This window comes from Nicotiana tabacum, chromosome 1 (assembly GCF_000715075.1).
Source record: "Nicotiana tabacum cultivar K326 chromosome 1, ASM71507v2, whole genome shotgun sequence".
NCBI lineage: Eukaryota > Viridiplantae > Streptophyta > Magnoliopsida > Solanales > Solanaceae > Nicotiana > Nicotiana tabacum.
This window is the reverse complement of record NC_134080.1, coordinates 70,693,172-70,709,879: the sequence shown is the minus strand read 5'-3', so window position 1 is coordinate 70,709,879 and position 16,708 is coordinate 70,693,172. Positions and strand designations below refer to the sequence as shown.

The 16,708-nt window shown below is 38.7% G+C and overlaps 1 protein-coding gene across 1 annotated transcript in view; it reads right to left on the bottom strand.

The window, feature by feature from the left end:
• LOC107777328 (protein TIC236, chloroplastic-like) overlaps positions 1-16,467 on the bottom strand; it is a 45,765-nt gene extending 29,298 nt beyond the window's left edge. Inside the window, 10 exon segments of the mRNA XM_075251440.1 lie at positions 7,857-7,940; positions 8,018-8,248; positions 9,632-9,694; positions 10,252-10,392; positions 10,719-10,823; positions 12,166-12,225; positions 12,353-12,433; positions 12,435-12,552; positions 13,091-15,293; positions 16,194-16,467. Of these exon segments, the coding sequence (XP_075107541.1) occupies positions 7,857-7,940; positions 8,018-8,248; positions 9,632-9,694; positions 10,252-10,392; positions 10,719-10,823; positions 12,166-12,225; positions 12,353-12,433; positions 12,435-12,552; positions 13,091-15,186 (2,979 nt within the window). The 5' untranslated portion in view covers positions 15,187-15,293; positions 16,194-16,467.
• Between the last annotated feature and the right edge of the window lie 241 nt (positions 16,468-16,708).

Here is a 16,708-nt window from a genome sequence, read left to right as displayed (position 1 = left end):
AGAATCACAAGATGTCTGGGGCCTGTCTTGCCCATATAGCAGTGCCAACAAATCTTGGAGCTCTGCAATCTCCCAATCTTGCATGTTCCTTCTAAATGAGAGGTCTCATACTATCCCCCACCCATGCTCCTTGCGAATCTGTTGGACCATCAATTCCTTCTGATTTGAAACTCTGAAGGCGTGGGGAAAGAGACCCTCAGAATATCCTCTCGACACCACCTGTGATTCCAAAAGCTGATTCTTCTTCCATCTCCCACCCTGTAAGTGATGTTGCCATTGAAGGCTTCCAATTCTTCATGATGCTCCTCCAAATGCCACACCCGAAAGGTGTTGTGATTGCTTTGGTCCTCCAACCCCCTCCCGTGGAATCGTACTTTTCTACTGTGACCTCCCTCCATAGAGCATGCTCTTCTACCCCGAATCTCCACAGTCACTTCCCCAACAAAGCTCTGTTGAATACTCTAAGATCTTTTACTCCAAGTCCACCCCACTTCTTAGAGGAAATGATTGTCTGTCAATTCACTAGATGAAACTTTCTAGTTCCATCCCCGCATCCCAAAAAAAATTCATTTGAAACCGCTCCAGTTTTTCTATGATGCTCACAGGAGCTTGCAACAGGGACAAGTAATAGGTGGGTATACTCGATAAAGTGCTTTTAATAAGCACTTCCTTACCGCCTTTTGACAAGTATCGTTTCTACCAGCCTGCTAATCTTTTTTCAACCATTTCGATCACTGGATTCCAAACTGTAGTATCCTTATGCGAAGCGCTCACTGGGAGACCCAGGTAAGTAGTGGGAAGAGAGCCCACCATACATCTGAGAACATAAGACAAAGCACCAATGTTAGCAACCTCACCCACCAGAAAAATCTCACACTTGCCGAGGTTAATTTTGAGTCCTGATACTATCTGAAATCACTGCAGGACCTGCTTCAGGTAGGTCAACTGATCCATATCGGCATCACAGAAAACCAGGGTGTCATCCGTAAAAAACAAATGAGAGACTCTTCGGGCACTAAGCACCCCGATCGGAGCTGAGAATTCTCTCAAGAAGCCTCCACCCGCCACACGATCCATCATTTTACTCAGAGCATCCATCACTAGAATGAATAGCATGGGGATAGGGGGTCACTTTGCCTGAGACCCCTGGAGTTGCCAAAGAAACCATACGGGCTACCATTAACCAGGACAGAGAATCTGACTGAGGAAATGCAGAACTTGATCCATCCCCTCCATCTTACCCCAAACCCCATCCGCATAATAATGAAATCCAAGAACTCCCAATTGACAGGGTCAAAAGCCTTCTCAAGGTCCAACTTGCATAGTAAGTCGGGTTCTCTATTTTTCCTTCTGGAGTCTACAAGTTCATTTGCCACCAAAGCAGCGTCCAGGATCTGCCTACCTTCCACAAACGCATTCCGGGATGACGAAACAGGCACGTCAAGAACCTTTTTGAGTCTATTGGAGAGCACGTTAGAAATAATCTTGTAAATGCTCCCCACGAGACTAATAGGCCTGTAGTCTCTGATACTAAGATACACCTTCTTTCTTAGGAACAATAGTAATAAAAGAAGCATTGATACTTCTCTCGAAAACACCGTTCACATGGAAGTATTCAATGACTTCCATCAACTCCCCCTTAATGGTGTCCCAACAGAGCTGGAATAAGGCCAAGGAGAAACCATCAGGCCTGGGGCCCTTATCACCAGCACAACTCGACACAGCCTCGTACACCTCCTCCTCCTCAAAAGCCTCTCTAGCCACTCACTGTCTCTCTCCCCTATGTGGTTGAACTCTATTCCCCCCAAAGTAGGGCTCCAACTAACTTCCTCTTTGTATAAGTTCTTATAAAACCTCACTATCGACCCTTTTACCTACTCCTCTCCCTCAATCCTCACTCCATCCACAACTAAGGACTCTATGAAGTTTCTCCTTTGATTTGCAACCACAACCCTGTGGAAAAACTTGGTATTTGAATCCTCCTCCTTTAACCAGAGTGCCCTCGATTTTTGCCGCCAACTAGTCTCTTGAGCTATTGCTAACTCGACTATTTCCCTCTTAACCTCCCCCAATCTCGCTTTCTCAGATTCATCTAGCTCCCTCGCCCCTTCCCCTCTCTCTAATTCCCCCAATTCATGCATAAGCTTCCTCATTTTAACCTCTACCCTCCCAAAAAACCTCCTTATTCCACCTAATAATATCTTCATTGAGCAATTTAAGTTTCTTCGAAAGACGGAATGAAGGTCTCCCTAATACCCCGTAGCTTGTCCACCATTCTTTCACTTTGTCACCAAATCCTGGCACTTTCAACCACATGTTCTCGAATCAGAAAGGAGCACGCACCCCCTCCCTCTGCATCCATCTAGCAAGATTCTCTATGATTGTTTACACCTTTCATAAGGGTTGTTCCCTCCTTAATATAAAAAAACCTTTTTGATAAACTTTTTGCCTTTATCAAAAAGGGTTGCCTTAGGGAAACCAACCCTCTATTCTTCTGATCCAAACATCCTACCATTTTCCTTGTTCTTTCTTCTCACTCAAACTACCTACGGATAGTGTGATTAGCTCATTCATCATTGGAGGTCTGAACCTATCATGAGCATGGTCATAGTTTGTCACGAAACGTATCTCAAGTTACTTGTTTTAACTCTAAAGGTCTCGACATGTGCTTTCAACCTAGAACGTTAAGTGACTCCTCCATATCCTCAAGAGGGAGAAAGGTTTTGGCATCTAAAAACCACATTGATTATTTACATTGCATTCTTCTCTTTGTAGAAACTGCAGTGTCTTTTAATAGCAAAGGAATTGGGATAGCCGGACCATAACATGAGAAAGGGATCCTTTCTGAAACCCTCTAGGATTGATTTCCCACCTGGTACTGAAGTATCTTTCATAAAGAAGGGTTCGGGACCCAAATTCCCAACCAAGCTTCTCTCTACCACAAGTAAATCTCAGGCAAATTGGACATAGAGAAGGCATACGATCACTTAAATTGGAACTTTCTGCTGGAAACTCTGACCAAAATGGGGGCTTTGAGGATAGATGGATTAACTGGATAAAATTTTGCATCAGTACAGTAAAGTTTTCAATTCTGGTTAATGGTTCACCAGTTGGTTTCTTCCCTTCTCAGAGGGTTTGAGGCAGGGAGATCCTTTATCTCCTTTTCTCTTTATAATTGCTATGGAAGGATTGAATGATATGTTGAAAACTGCCCAATTAAACAATAGGATAAGGAGTTTTAAGGTAAATGCTAGGGCAGACAGCAATTTGGCGATATCCCATCTACAATATGTTGATGACACTATTGTATTTTGTGAGGCTGACAGTGAGCAATTGAAAGTGTTAAGGACAATTTTTTTTTTCTTGTTTGAAGCTACATCTGGTTTACATATTAACTGGAACAAAAGTTTTATGTATCCAGTTAATAATGTAAGTGAGATGTATCTAGAATTCTTGGAGGTAAAATAGGGGAGCTGCCTACTGTCTATCTGGTAATGTCATTGGGGGCAAAGAGCAAATCAAAAGGGATGTGGAATGGTGTCATAGAGAAATGCGAGAAGTAGTTGACTAACTGGAAGAGTCAGTACCTATCAATGAGGGGTAGATTAACTCTGATTAACTATGTATTGGATGCTATGCCTACTTACATGATGTCCTTGTTTCCAATTCCTGTGAATGTAGTGAAGAGTATATATGCTTTAAGAAGGAACTTCTTGTGGGAAGGGAACTGTGATAAGAAGAAAATACATTTAGTCAAATGGAACTCTCTTACTATCAACAAGAAGTAGGGGTGGACATCGGTCGGTTCGGTTCGGTTGTGAATATTATAGGTTATCGGTTTATAAATATACTAAACCGATAATCGAACCGATAAGATATCGTTTATTGGGTATCGGTTAGTCGGTTAAATCCTTATCGGTTCGATTATCGGTTTACCCGATAAGAATAAAAACTATCCAAAAATTTATTATAGAAATCGTGACCATACTATTAAGAGAAAGGAATTGAATTTTTGCTCTTAAGAGAAGAGAGATTCAATTTCAACTTAGAAAATAAAACTTTCTTTGTATTTGAAAATCCCAATGAATGATCTCAATTTTCAAAACTATAAGTTAATAGGAGTAAGGGATAAGACATTCAACAATCTAATCTTACTAACTATCTCATTGCGGGCGGGCATAATTCATAGAAAAATAATAAAATCCTAATCTTGTAAATACTAAAGAATCAGTGCAACAAAAGAAACAAATAGAAAAACTAAAAATCTGAACAATTAATTCTCTAAAGTTTAAAACTAAAACTTAATTGAAAAATTAAAATGAGAAATTCAGAAAAGTTTAAAACTTACTCTAAGGATTAAGGTCAGAAGATGAAGAGTAACTACCGAGAGAATTGAGAGAATGAAGCCATAAAGTGGTTTTATATACTTAGTGGGTAAAATTATAATTTTGATAAAGCTTATTGGGCTATCGGTTAAACCGTTAATAAAATTGGGCAAACCGAGACCCGGACCGATAACCTATTAATCAAATAATATTAAACCGTTATCGAACTATTTACCCAATAACCCGATACCGATAACCCAATAGCATTTTATCGGTTCGGTTTATCGGTTATACCCGATATATGCCCAGCCCTAACAAGAAGGATGGGGGTTGGGAATAAAGAATTTCAGAACTCAGACTCAAAGCTTGATGATGAAGTGGTTATGGAGATTTGCTGGAGAAGAACAATCCTTATGGAAAGAGGTGATTAGGGAAAAGTATGGTATGAATGGTAAATGGACAACCAAATCAGTGAATGGGCCTTATGGGGTTAGTCTATGGAAATCCATCAGGAATCTATGGCCTAAATTCATGAACAAAACAAGTTTCAGTGTAGGAAATGGCATAAAGATATCATTTTGGAAGGATAACTGGTTCGGGCAAGGATCTTTGAGTCAAATGTTTCCTGACATCTACATCCTCAATCAGCAACAAGAAGCAACAATAGGAGAGGTATGGAATATACAAGGGTGGAATCTTACTTACAGAAGATTATTAAATGACTGGGAGGTTGGTAGACCAACAGAGTTGTATAATGTTATAGAACAGTTCAAAGGTATTTCAAACTCTGAAGATTGTTTGAATTGGCAAGAAAATAAAATTGGGAAGTTCTCTGTTAGATCAGCTTATAAGGAATTCAACCTTTCCATGAATCAGGTTGGTTGTTGGCAATGGAAACTGATTTGGAAAGTTAAAATTCCTTATAAAGTTGTTTGCCTTACTTGGTTGTTGGCAAAGGAGGCAGTGTTAACACATGACAACCTAGTCAAGAGAGGATATCAATTATGCTCTAAATGCTACTTGTGTGGAGAGGAGACAGATATAATTAGTCATCTCTTTTTACACTGCAGGTTGACTGCTCAACTATGGAGAATTTTTATCAACGTAAGGGGTATTATGTGGACTATGCCAAGAAGAATTCTTGAAGTTCTTGCAAGCTGGAAGAATTTCAGAGTTGGTAAGGCCATCAGGCCAATCTGGAAGATGATTCCTGCGAGTATTTTTTGGTGTATATGGTCAGAAAAGAACAACAGATGTTTTGAAGGTTTATCAACTCCAAATCATTCCCTCAAGGCTAGAAGTCTTTTGTATCTTTATAGTTGGCATTACCTTTCCCCCTTAGATTCTCCTGACAACTTTTTGAACTTCGTTAGCTCCATTATACTAGAATAGTCTTTTTGTAATTGAGCTAACAAAGTCTTTTTTGCTTCCATAACTTTTGTATTATTATACATCTTCTTGATGCCAGAATGAAATCTATCATTACTTCATCAAAAAAAAGTTCTTGCATGCTGGAATAGAGATGGTACTTTGTCCAATCAGAAGGAGAGATGGAGGATTGTCCCTGTTTGCATCTGGTGGACAATTTGGGAAGAGAGAAAGCAGAGATGTTTTGAAGACAAGTATAATCATGTCCAGATGATAAAAATGAAGTGTCTACTGTTGTTTTACTTTTGGTGTAAATGAAAACTTTTAGAAGAACACGAGTCTATTTTTGATGTTTTAGATTCCTTGCGAGAAGACCAAGGATTAGGAGTTTTTTTCCCTCTCCTATGTAATTGTGGGTGACTCCACAGTTTTGGTGTAGTCTTTCTATTAATATACAATATATTACCTTCTACCACAAGTAAATCTCAGGCCATCAGAAAATATGCAGAGCTTCAAAACTGCCAGTACATGATAGGTAAATGTGTAAGACCTAACAAGAGGTAATTATGCGATACTCCATCCATCCCATTAAGTGTGACCTAATTTGACTATCTGGAGTTCAAGAGGAAAAGGTTTCGATGAGTTACTAGGTAGATATATGTTAATATAACGGTTAGCAAATATAAAAGATATAAATTCTACTGATCATGATTAATGAACGGGTACAAATTTCACGTCAAATACAAATATAATATAAGTTAGGTCCTTATCATTAATTCGATGTTTGAAGTTGGAGGATGCTGCCATTCAAAGAGGTCATATACTTTAACAAAATAGGATCATAAAGTAAAAAGAGAGAGAGATCAGATGAGTGGAAGGGGCAGATAAAACACGATAACAGAAGAGTTAAGAGGCTGAAAACCTTGGGATTGCATCCACTAGTATTATCATTTTCTTTACACTTTTAAGGAGGCACCTATTACTGACAAGAAAATTGTAAAGAAAATGGAACTTGGACTTAACTCAACCATGGTAGCTCATGAGCATGAGGATTGCCTAGACTATATAAGAAGACAACAACCTACTTCCTCAACCAATATGGGAGAATCTAACATCCCATCCCCGGCAGGCCAAGGCTGGATGTCTGGAGCGTAAACAATATAACATTGGGGGGGGGGGGGGGGCATTAGGCAAACCAAGCATAAGGATGGGTTTAGATTTGCTACCATAATAAAGAAATAAATAGACCTTAGGCTTGCTCAATCCCAAGAGCTAGCCCATGAAACGAGGAACGCCAAGACTATATAAAAAAACAACAGTTCATTCTCTCAATCAATATGGGACAATGATCAGATGGCCCTTTCTTCGGGCAAGCAACCAAACCAGCACATCCAATTCTAGTCCGATCAACAACTTGGAGGTATGGCTGAGTGGCTTAAGGCATTGGTTTGCTAAATAGACATACAAGAAGATTGTATCATGGATTCGAATCCCATTTCCTCCGGTACGGAAATGAAAGGGGCGGGCGAAATTACGTGAGAGAAAGAACCTCTTGATGGAGTCCGGGGGAAAGTCCCCCGGAGGACAGCTTAACCCAAACGGAGTTCTTCCTAACAACTACATCCACACTTGAATCCTACATAAATGTCCCATAAATTATGTCGCTAACCAAAAGTTTTCCATATATATATTTTTTTTCTTAATAGATTTTTCTATATAGACATCCAAGCAACACAAATTTAAGGGAAGTATACACCTATTTTGGAGCAAGGATTGGTTATCAAGGGGTAGAATCAAAAAAACCTTGTAGCACCTCCTTGACCATAAAGCTATCGCACATTTCTATCAACACCAAAACCTGCATAACCAGGTACTTATAGGATCAAAAATTGTAGAACTGATAAATGCGGACAGCCCTTAGATATTCATCTGTAGCTAGCCAAAGTTACGTGCAGCAAGTTCAGGCTAATTTTTCTGGTTTAATATTTGCACCCTAAAAAATTGAAATATTCTGGAGACAAACAACTCTCTCCTTTGGACACTTATTATCGTGTATATTTTATCTAGTGACTTGAGAATATTTTTGAACTTTTGGTTACAGAACATAGCCATATTTACTTGATTTTCAAGCCAAAGTGAATTGTCTCAGATATAAACAAGTACCTCAGGGCATATCCATGCATTTCCTGCACCACGAATTTCACCGCCATCAGTTAGGCTAGCTCTAATGCCGTACAAGTCAGCCACCTGTCCCAGACATGATGAATTCCATAGTACAGAAGTTTTACGAAAAAATTGAAATATTTATAGCTGATTTTGCTTACACAGTTGTCCGTGTTGAAAGTAAAGTTGGCTGAAATGTAGGAGAATGGAACACGATCAATTGCTGCCACTGCACCAGCCTCCTTATTACTGATCACAGCTTCATATGCGGCAGATTTAGGAAATTCATTGGCCAAATTGGCTATCTTCCTTGACACCAATGCACTCCCCACGAATATGGGAATGTCCAAGGGGCCTTGACAGTTGAATACAGCTGTAACTGAACCAGCTAACTGAGTAAATCATCAAAGGATTTTGACATCAATAAGGAGAAAGAGGCCAAGAGCAGCCCGATCACAGCGCCCTCTTAAAAGATACAAGAAATCACAGAGATCTAGAACACATTTCAAAATTTGATCACAAATGGTTGTGCAATGCCTTTCATTAAAATAGGAAAGGACCTGTAAGAATGTTTACAGTCCTTGTAACAGAATAATGAAGCACATTATTTGGAAAAAGAAACCAGGAATCAAGTCATAAATAATGAAGCTGAAGCCTGAAGGAAATTTTCCCATTAATTCTCAGTTTTCACTGACTTGGGATGCAAAAGAGTTAGTGTGTTTCAGCAAGAGGGCAGGAGACTAGTTATTTTTCATCATTTGAAGTACCTCTTACTCTTGCTCTTCATCAAAGTAGAGCAGAGGTTCAGTCAAAATTGTCTTTTGATAAAAAAGTAACATTTCATTAAATAAAACACAACGAAGTGTTGCACCTGTCTAAACGAAGCGCATACTATGAAATCCAACCAGTAACTTAAAATAATTCTTTCCCTCAATACAATTTCACACCCTGTTAAAATTCCTTGGAATAGGAGAAACATTCTGATATAGAAAGGTCTATCATTAGATTCCTTCTGCCATGGCACATTAAGCTTAAAGCTACTCTATAGCACATTTTTCAGTTAAGTCTGCAACACTAAAAGCACATCCCTGACAGATGATAGTTTTTCAGATTATTACCAAATATACTATCAACAAAGACAGAACATCTTTGTCAAAGCACTTTGGATCTTTATAACACCCGAGCCCCAAGATGACTTACTGCCTTATTCAAAACACTTGAGATACTTATATAGAGGGGACATAAATGGTTCTTTTTAAGGCAATAATTTTGATAAATATAGCCATCAGAAATGGCTAAAACTACAGTTTATTTAAACAAAAGATATAAATGTGGAGCTACATGTTACTCTTTGTTTGCAAAGAACAAAGAGTATGCATTCATTTTTTTTTTTTTTTGGGTATTCATAACTTAGGGAAAAGCTGTGAAATTTACTTTATTTGCTGCTAGCTACTAGAGTAGATATTTATTTGGATGAGAGGCAAAAGAAGATCAATCTCTTGTTCAGATAATGAAGTTTGGAACAGGAAGGGGATCATAATTTATACCTATGCAACCAAGATACGAGGGTTACTAGCCCAACGCTATAAAATGTAAATTTATGCGTACAATAGATCCTTGTGGTCCGGTCCGGCTATTCCCCGGACCCCGCGCATAGCGGGAGCTTATATAAAATGTAAATTTATGGGAATAATTGGAGGCAAAAATAAACCTAGAGTTGCAGGGCTCAAGATAGATGAAAATATGTAGCCAAGGGAAGGTGAATAGAAACAAACCGGAAACAATAGAGGCTTCATCTTGAATGTTTTCATTAAGGCATTCACTTCAACAGATGGAACCTGAAAAAAGTGTCCATACCAAATCAGAATTATATGAATGAGAAATTTATTTGGCAGAAGAGAAGAGAAAGACCACCAGACAGGCAATACCACCTTCCACATTCCCATCACAACTGTTTCAAACACTTATTGGTAGTGCTTCTAAAACTAAGACAAACAACATTTAAGAGTGTCACATGACTGCTAGGAAAAGAATATCTTCTGCTGTAATGTATTGATACATAAAATAAGCTACTTCGAAGATTTCATGAGGCAAATTTAAATATGTTAAGCAATGGTGATCAAAGATCAAATGATTTCTAGTAGAAATTAATAAATCTACTTTAAATTTCATATGGCAACTTAAATTATGTTAAGCAATGTTGACAAAGATCAAAAGAATTCTAATTAAATGATTTCTACATCTTGATTTGAGTTCAAATTCGTTTCTGCTACCACTTACGCAAATAGGATGCAACCATTCAAGTTACTATGAATACATAACCCAATGTGGATAGCAGCGGACTGCAGCCCAAGAATGTTGTATAACTAGTAGCTATTTACTTCATATAGTATACCTGACACATGAGATGGAATTCTCCTTCCTCTGGATTGATGCCAAAATCTCCAGAAGCTTCTAAAGGAACATCACCAAACCAACCACTAGTATTATGCAAGAATATACGTTGAGCGCGAAAACATAAACTGGCAGACATGTCCTACATAAGAGAAGGAAAGAGATGAAAATGCATAAGGGCATCAACCATCATACTTTTCAGATGGGCCGTCAACACACTTAACCACGCTTATGTCTTAGAGCATGTAGGACTATGAAAAAATCGCCATTTCTATAAAGCTACTCAAGAACAAAAATGTCTACACAATTCACAAGTTAAGAGAAGCAAATAACTAAAAGTACTTCCACTACTTGTAAGTTTAATAGCAGACAACTCAATACAAGTAATAGACAAATAAATATATGAACTGTTAAAGAGATCATAAAAAACTGTTTGGTTCCCGACTCCAATGCCGAAAGATAGCTTACCCAAAACCCAGAAGGAGCATCATATATTTGAAATGCCAACCCTGTGACATCAAGCTGCCCATGAAGATTTGGAAAACTTTCCCCCTTATCCATGCACATGTGCACCTATCAACAAATGATAGCAAACTCAAAATCAAAGTAATTGATCAGCCATAAAATTAGTCAACATATACGATCTTCCACAGAGGATAATGTCAACCATATCCAAGGATAACATACAAAAGGAAATATACATATTACAAATAAGCGCACACACAAATATTTGGATCTGATAAAAGAAATCACCAAAAGCAACCCTGATACACACAGTCAGAATTTAGCTTTATGAATGATAACACGAGGAATTCAGGACAACAGTATGCATCCAGCTTTAGTTTTATGGGATACGTGAACTATGGATCCAGCTTTAGTTTAGCACAAAAAAAGTTTCACTCCTATCACAATGGTCAAGGGCAAAAGGATTGTGCGTTAGGATAGTGTTAACTAATCTCCGACGTTCATTACTGGACCCTTTTTACTACATTTACTGTGACATGAGAGAAGAGGTTGGAAGAGCATCAAAACAAATGTCTTACATCTATGTGCTTTTATAGATACTTTAAACAGTATACACAATTCATTCTTTCAATGGTACAGCAACACATATTTAAACACGTCATTGATGTGATTAGTTCCAATCTAACCAACTACAACAACAACAACAACAAACCCAGAGTATTTCCATAAATGGGATCTGCGGAGGGCAGTGTGTACGCAGACCTTACCCCTACCTTATAAAAATAGAGAGGTTGTTTCCGATAGACCCTTGGCTCAAGGAACAGTGGAGATAAAGCAACAAGTAGCAAATAATAGTAACAACAATATATTAAGTTAACGGGCGCAAATGACACGGCATGTAATAGTAATAAAGAACCATGAATAAGATAATACAAAATAGTCCTAGCTCTACTGGTAAGCCTAGGAGGAACACACTACTATCTGTCAACCTACAACCTTAATCCTCGACCTCCACACCTTTTTATCGTGGGTCATATCCTCGGTAAGCTGGAGCAATGACATGTCTTGCCTAACTACCTTTCTCCAATACTTCTTAGGCCTACCCCTTCCCTTCCTCAAACCCGCTATGGAAAAGCTCTCACACCTCCTGACCGGAGCATCTATGTCTCTCCTCTTCACATGCCCTAACCATCTCAGCCTCGATTCCCAGCAACTTGTCCTCCACAGATACCACTACTACCTTGTCCCTAGTAATTTCATTCCTAATCCTGTCATTCCTGGTATGTTCACTCATCCATCTCAACATCCTCATTCGGGTTACTTTTCTGGACATGGGACTTCCAATCTAACCAACTAAACTAACATAATCAACTCATCTTGCAATTGAGATGACATAATGTGTTAACAAACTGAAAAATGTTTACAGGACACATTCAGAGTTAGGGAATACCTCGCCACTAGCTCTTCCTTTGGACCATGTGATTGGAATTTCCAAAATTCTCTCGAAAAGCTGCATCCGAGATAACGAACAATACATGACACATAAAATAGTAAGAAAACAAGCATTATTGCAGCAGCCTCCTGTGGACTAGGGTCTTCAAATTTTACAAATCAAGTAACATGGCAGTGCACCTTACCGGAACAAAGAGGTTCACAATCTTCAAATTTGCATGCCATTTCTGCTCAGTCATATCAACATAAACATCTGTTGATAACCAAGCCACCATTGTCAGATCTGATGTCCGAACGCCACATCTTACAATTACCATTTAGTTGTACGTGCACCCGTCCATAGTGGTTTTGAAACTTGATATGCCCCGTGACATTTTCCATCTCTCTATAAACACAGACAAAGATAATACTGAATGCATAGACCAGCATGAAATAAACCTAAGAACGAGAAAAAAGATTGCCATTAAGATAACTTCAGTAGCAGATCATTCTCAACAAACAAAAAATAATAACTCCAGTAGCAGAGCATGCACACATCAAGAATGTATCTCCCATCACCACAGCATTCAACAAGACCAATTGGAATTTATCACTAAGCTAGCCACTCAAAAAAAAAAAAAAAAAAAACAGGTAAGAAAATAGATATTTAATATTCCCATTAACAACAAAAGAAACGCTGTCCATGACAAATCAAAACAGATGAGGATGTTAAAATCCCTATCAAACCAACTATACTGGGTGGAGCACGAGAGAGAGAGAAAGAGAGAGCGAGTAGGACGGAAACTATTTTTTTGATTGGTAAGAGTAGGACGGAAAATATTAAAAGGAAGAATTTCAAAATTAAAAGGAGTTTTCACAAGAATTATTGTTTTGGGCAGGATTCAAAACCTTTAACCAGGAGTTTTAGCTGTTTTGAAGCTTACCTTGGCTCTGTATCACCATAGGCAAGCAGCATCAATGAGCCCCCACTGAAATGTACAGAATCCAGAATTAGTGGAACCATCTTTTCAACACTAGAGACATGTTTTCCGTCATCACCATCAACAAGTTCAGCAACAATATCCTCCACTCTTGGACTCATCTCAAACTTCAGCCTTTCCATAGGCTTTACAATTGAATTAGCCCCGAGCTGACCTAGATTCTTCACAAAAGAATACAAAGCTGACTTTGGGCTCCAGGACTGTAGAGTTTTTGATGGATGCTGCAGAGGTAATGGCTCAAGCAAAGTAAATCCAGAACCACTAGAGGCATTGCCGTGTCGAATATCTGAAATCCCCCAATAAGACTGTTGTACCTGCTCCTCAAATCGATGTGAATCATCTCTGCTATTGGCACCCCTATTTATGATATCAGCTGCAATTTCTTCACTACTTTCTCCATGCCTGTCAGCTGTTCTATCCCCCATGTTGGCGGAGGATAATTTTTCACTGAGACTTAAAGCTTTACAAAGTCTAACCAAAGTAAAAAGAAATGGATCACGTAGAACAGCTAAACCATCAATGCAATCACTACCGCATTTCTCTACAGGCAAAGGATATGTTCCCAACATTTTTTGACACATATCAAGCTGGCATGTTTCTACTTTGTCAGAAATTCCTTCACTTGAAGAACCACAATCGAACACGTTACGTTTGGCATTGCTGGTAAATAAGTTCCCCTCAGAATTATCTACAGGGTTTACAACTTCTTCAGATATTGTTGGTGAAGAAACAGAGGGTGAGGTATCACCCTCGCTTTTGACAGGAAAAATTGCAGGATTTGCAACATCATAAGCCTCAGATGGCAGACAACTGACACCAAGATTTGCATTTGATGGGCCCTTGAAATACAAACAGGCTGCTGATGCACTACGCTCAAGAATTCTTCTTCTAGCTGCGATACCAGCTGCAGATAAATCTCTCCCATTAGCCTTCTTGAATCGTTGTCTTAGCGCTTCTGGTATGATTTTAGACCAAAACCTAGTCCCAGAAGGTGGAACTTTTGCACCAAATGTTTTCTCTAAATCTGCGTGCTTCAAATCATACTCCCCTCCTGCATCCATGTGATGCTGATCTCTCCAGTGCAGTTTCTCATCCATACAAAAGAAGGACTCTGAAGTTACTATCCTCGCAAGAGTAGTTGCAGCGTTCTTTGAGAAGTCATCATCTAATAGAAAAGAATTTCCTTCAGGAAGAAGATAACCCTTCTCAGCTGCTTCCCTTGCTGCAACATCTCTCTCCCTGGCCCAACGAGTAGCTGCTTCCTCTCTGGCAATCCTCCTAATTTTTGTCCGCAAATCAATACCTTCCTCATCTGACAAACGGCTTAGCGGACTGCCTTCAGAAAAGGGCAGTCCAAGCCATGTATAGTTTTGCTTTTGCACTACCAGAATACTTGGATTTGACAAGACCGCATCAACCACAATCTTTCCCCTACTCAGACTCGAAAAAGGACGAATTCGCAGCTTAACAGTTGGTAATTCACCACAGGAGAACTCTTCACTATGAGAACCAAAAGAGCATGACTCTAATGTAATACTTAAAGGTGATATTCTTCGGACCCTACCAAAATCAAGTTCACGCTGAACATATTCACTCAATAATGCACAAACAGAAGGCAAAAGCTTTGCTTCAATGTAACTCTTTGCTTTCAACTGGCCATACCATAGAAGTAAGCACACCCCAGATATTACAGCACCAAAGATTGAACATCGGACAAAGAATAACCCTTCTTCCCAAACTGGAACTAGTGACTTCACCAAGCCTTTACTTCGAGCTAATGGCTCTCTCACGGAGCACATTAATGAGCCACTTCTCAGTGCAAAACTCTTCCATAATAGCTCCACGTTTCTGCCACAAGAATGTGTAAATTTGACCCCTTGAGTTATCCAGTCTCCTTTCTTTGAACATCTACAGTTGTAAACACCTCTTCTTGATGATCTTACTCCACTAATAAAATTTCCGCTTTTCCTTCTGTTAAGGTTGCATTGAAGCGGAAGCCCAAGAAAGGGGCTATGAAGCTTAGCATGCGTTATCTCCATATTATGAGTCTTCACTTGATATTCAACATAATTGCAGGGGACCAAGAGCCTACTCTTAGTCCCCCTAAAAGCTTCAAGCTACAAACCAGTTCCCAAACATTCAAAGCCTGGTTAAGCATAAAAGAGGATTAACACTTTTCATCACTAAATGCATAAGTATCAATATTTAATAATTCATGAGGAGACCAACTTCACTAGCTAAAATCCATGGTAAAGAATTACGAAAAGATTTTAAAAAAAAGCCTGCATCCAATCCCATTCTAATTGACCTAGGTTGATTTCCAGGGAATTTATGAAGAAATGGAGCTTGGGTCAAACTCAATCTCAAAGGCTAACTCTGTTCAAGACTATATAAGGAGGCAGATAATCCCTCCCACACATGCCCAGGAATGGGCATCTGGAGCGTGGACAATATAAGATGGCAGCCCAACATCGGGTAAACCAAGAATTGGGGTAGGTCTGGCTCTAATACCATGTGAAGAAATAGACCTTGGGCTAACTCAACCCCAAAGCTAGCTTCGGGATTGATTCCAGCTCAAGGTCCATTTCTTATCATAATTTAAAACTAAGATGTCATTGATTTTTTTCTTTTTATATTCTTGTAGCTACACATAAGTTTTGTAGCTATGTATTTATTGAATTTCGTATGAAAGAGTTTAAAATGTGAAAAATAGAAAGCTGGTTGAGAAGTGGTCATCAAATTTTAAAAATGACACAATATAGTACTCCTATTTCTTTACATTACGCCAACTTGTTTAAGGGGAAAAAACATGTCAGTTTAGGATAGTTCATAAACTTTGAGCAGATAAAATCAAAATTAGGTCAATCAAAATCGGAGAAAGATAGAATACAAATTTTATTCACACAGCCTCTTTACTGAACAACAATGTTTCAAGCTATGAGCTTACTGAAAATGGCTTATCAATATTAAGAGTTTCACAATTCAGAAAACAGAAAATGAAACAGTGTATACAAAATTAACATGAGTTCAAGGAGTTGAGTCTTACTGTGTATAAGCACATAAAATATGTAGTAAAGAACTTTAGTGAGGCAAATTCAATGAGGGCAGAATCAAAAACAGGAAACTCTTTGTTTGCTATTTTTCAAACTATTTTGATGAATCTTGAGATTGCGTGTGGCTATCGTTTTTTTTCAGTACGCAGAAGGAAAAAAAAAAGAGTGTTCCAGGAAAGCGTGGGGCGGGGATTTGATTAATTGCTTTGGCTCGCTTGGTCAGTTCCGAAAGGAATGATATTGCAGATTGCACTGCAAGTCCTTTGAACTGTTTCGAAATGTGCCATCTAGTCCTAAAACGATCAATTTACTTCTCAGGTTTCGTTTTTGTTCCTCTTGTACCTCGTTCTTTAACAAGTACTAAAGAAACATTACTCTCTTTCCGGTTTACTTTAGAGGTGCTCAAAATCGAACCGAAATTGAAAAAATCTAAGCTTAATGGTTTATTGGTATCGGGTTAATGATTTAACGGACAGGGAATGAATTGAATTTTTTTTATTAACGACTT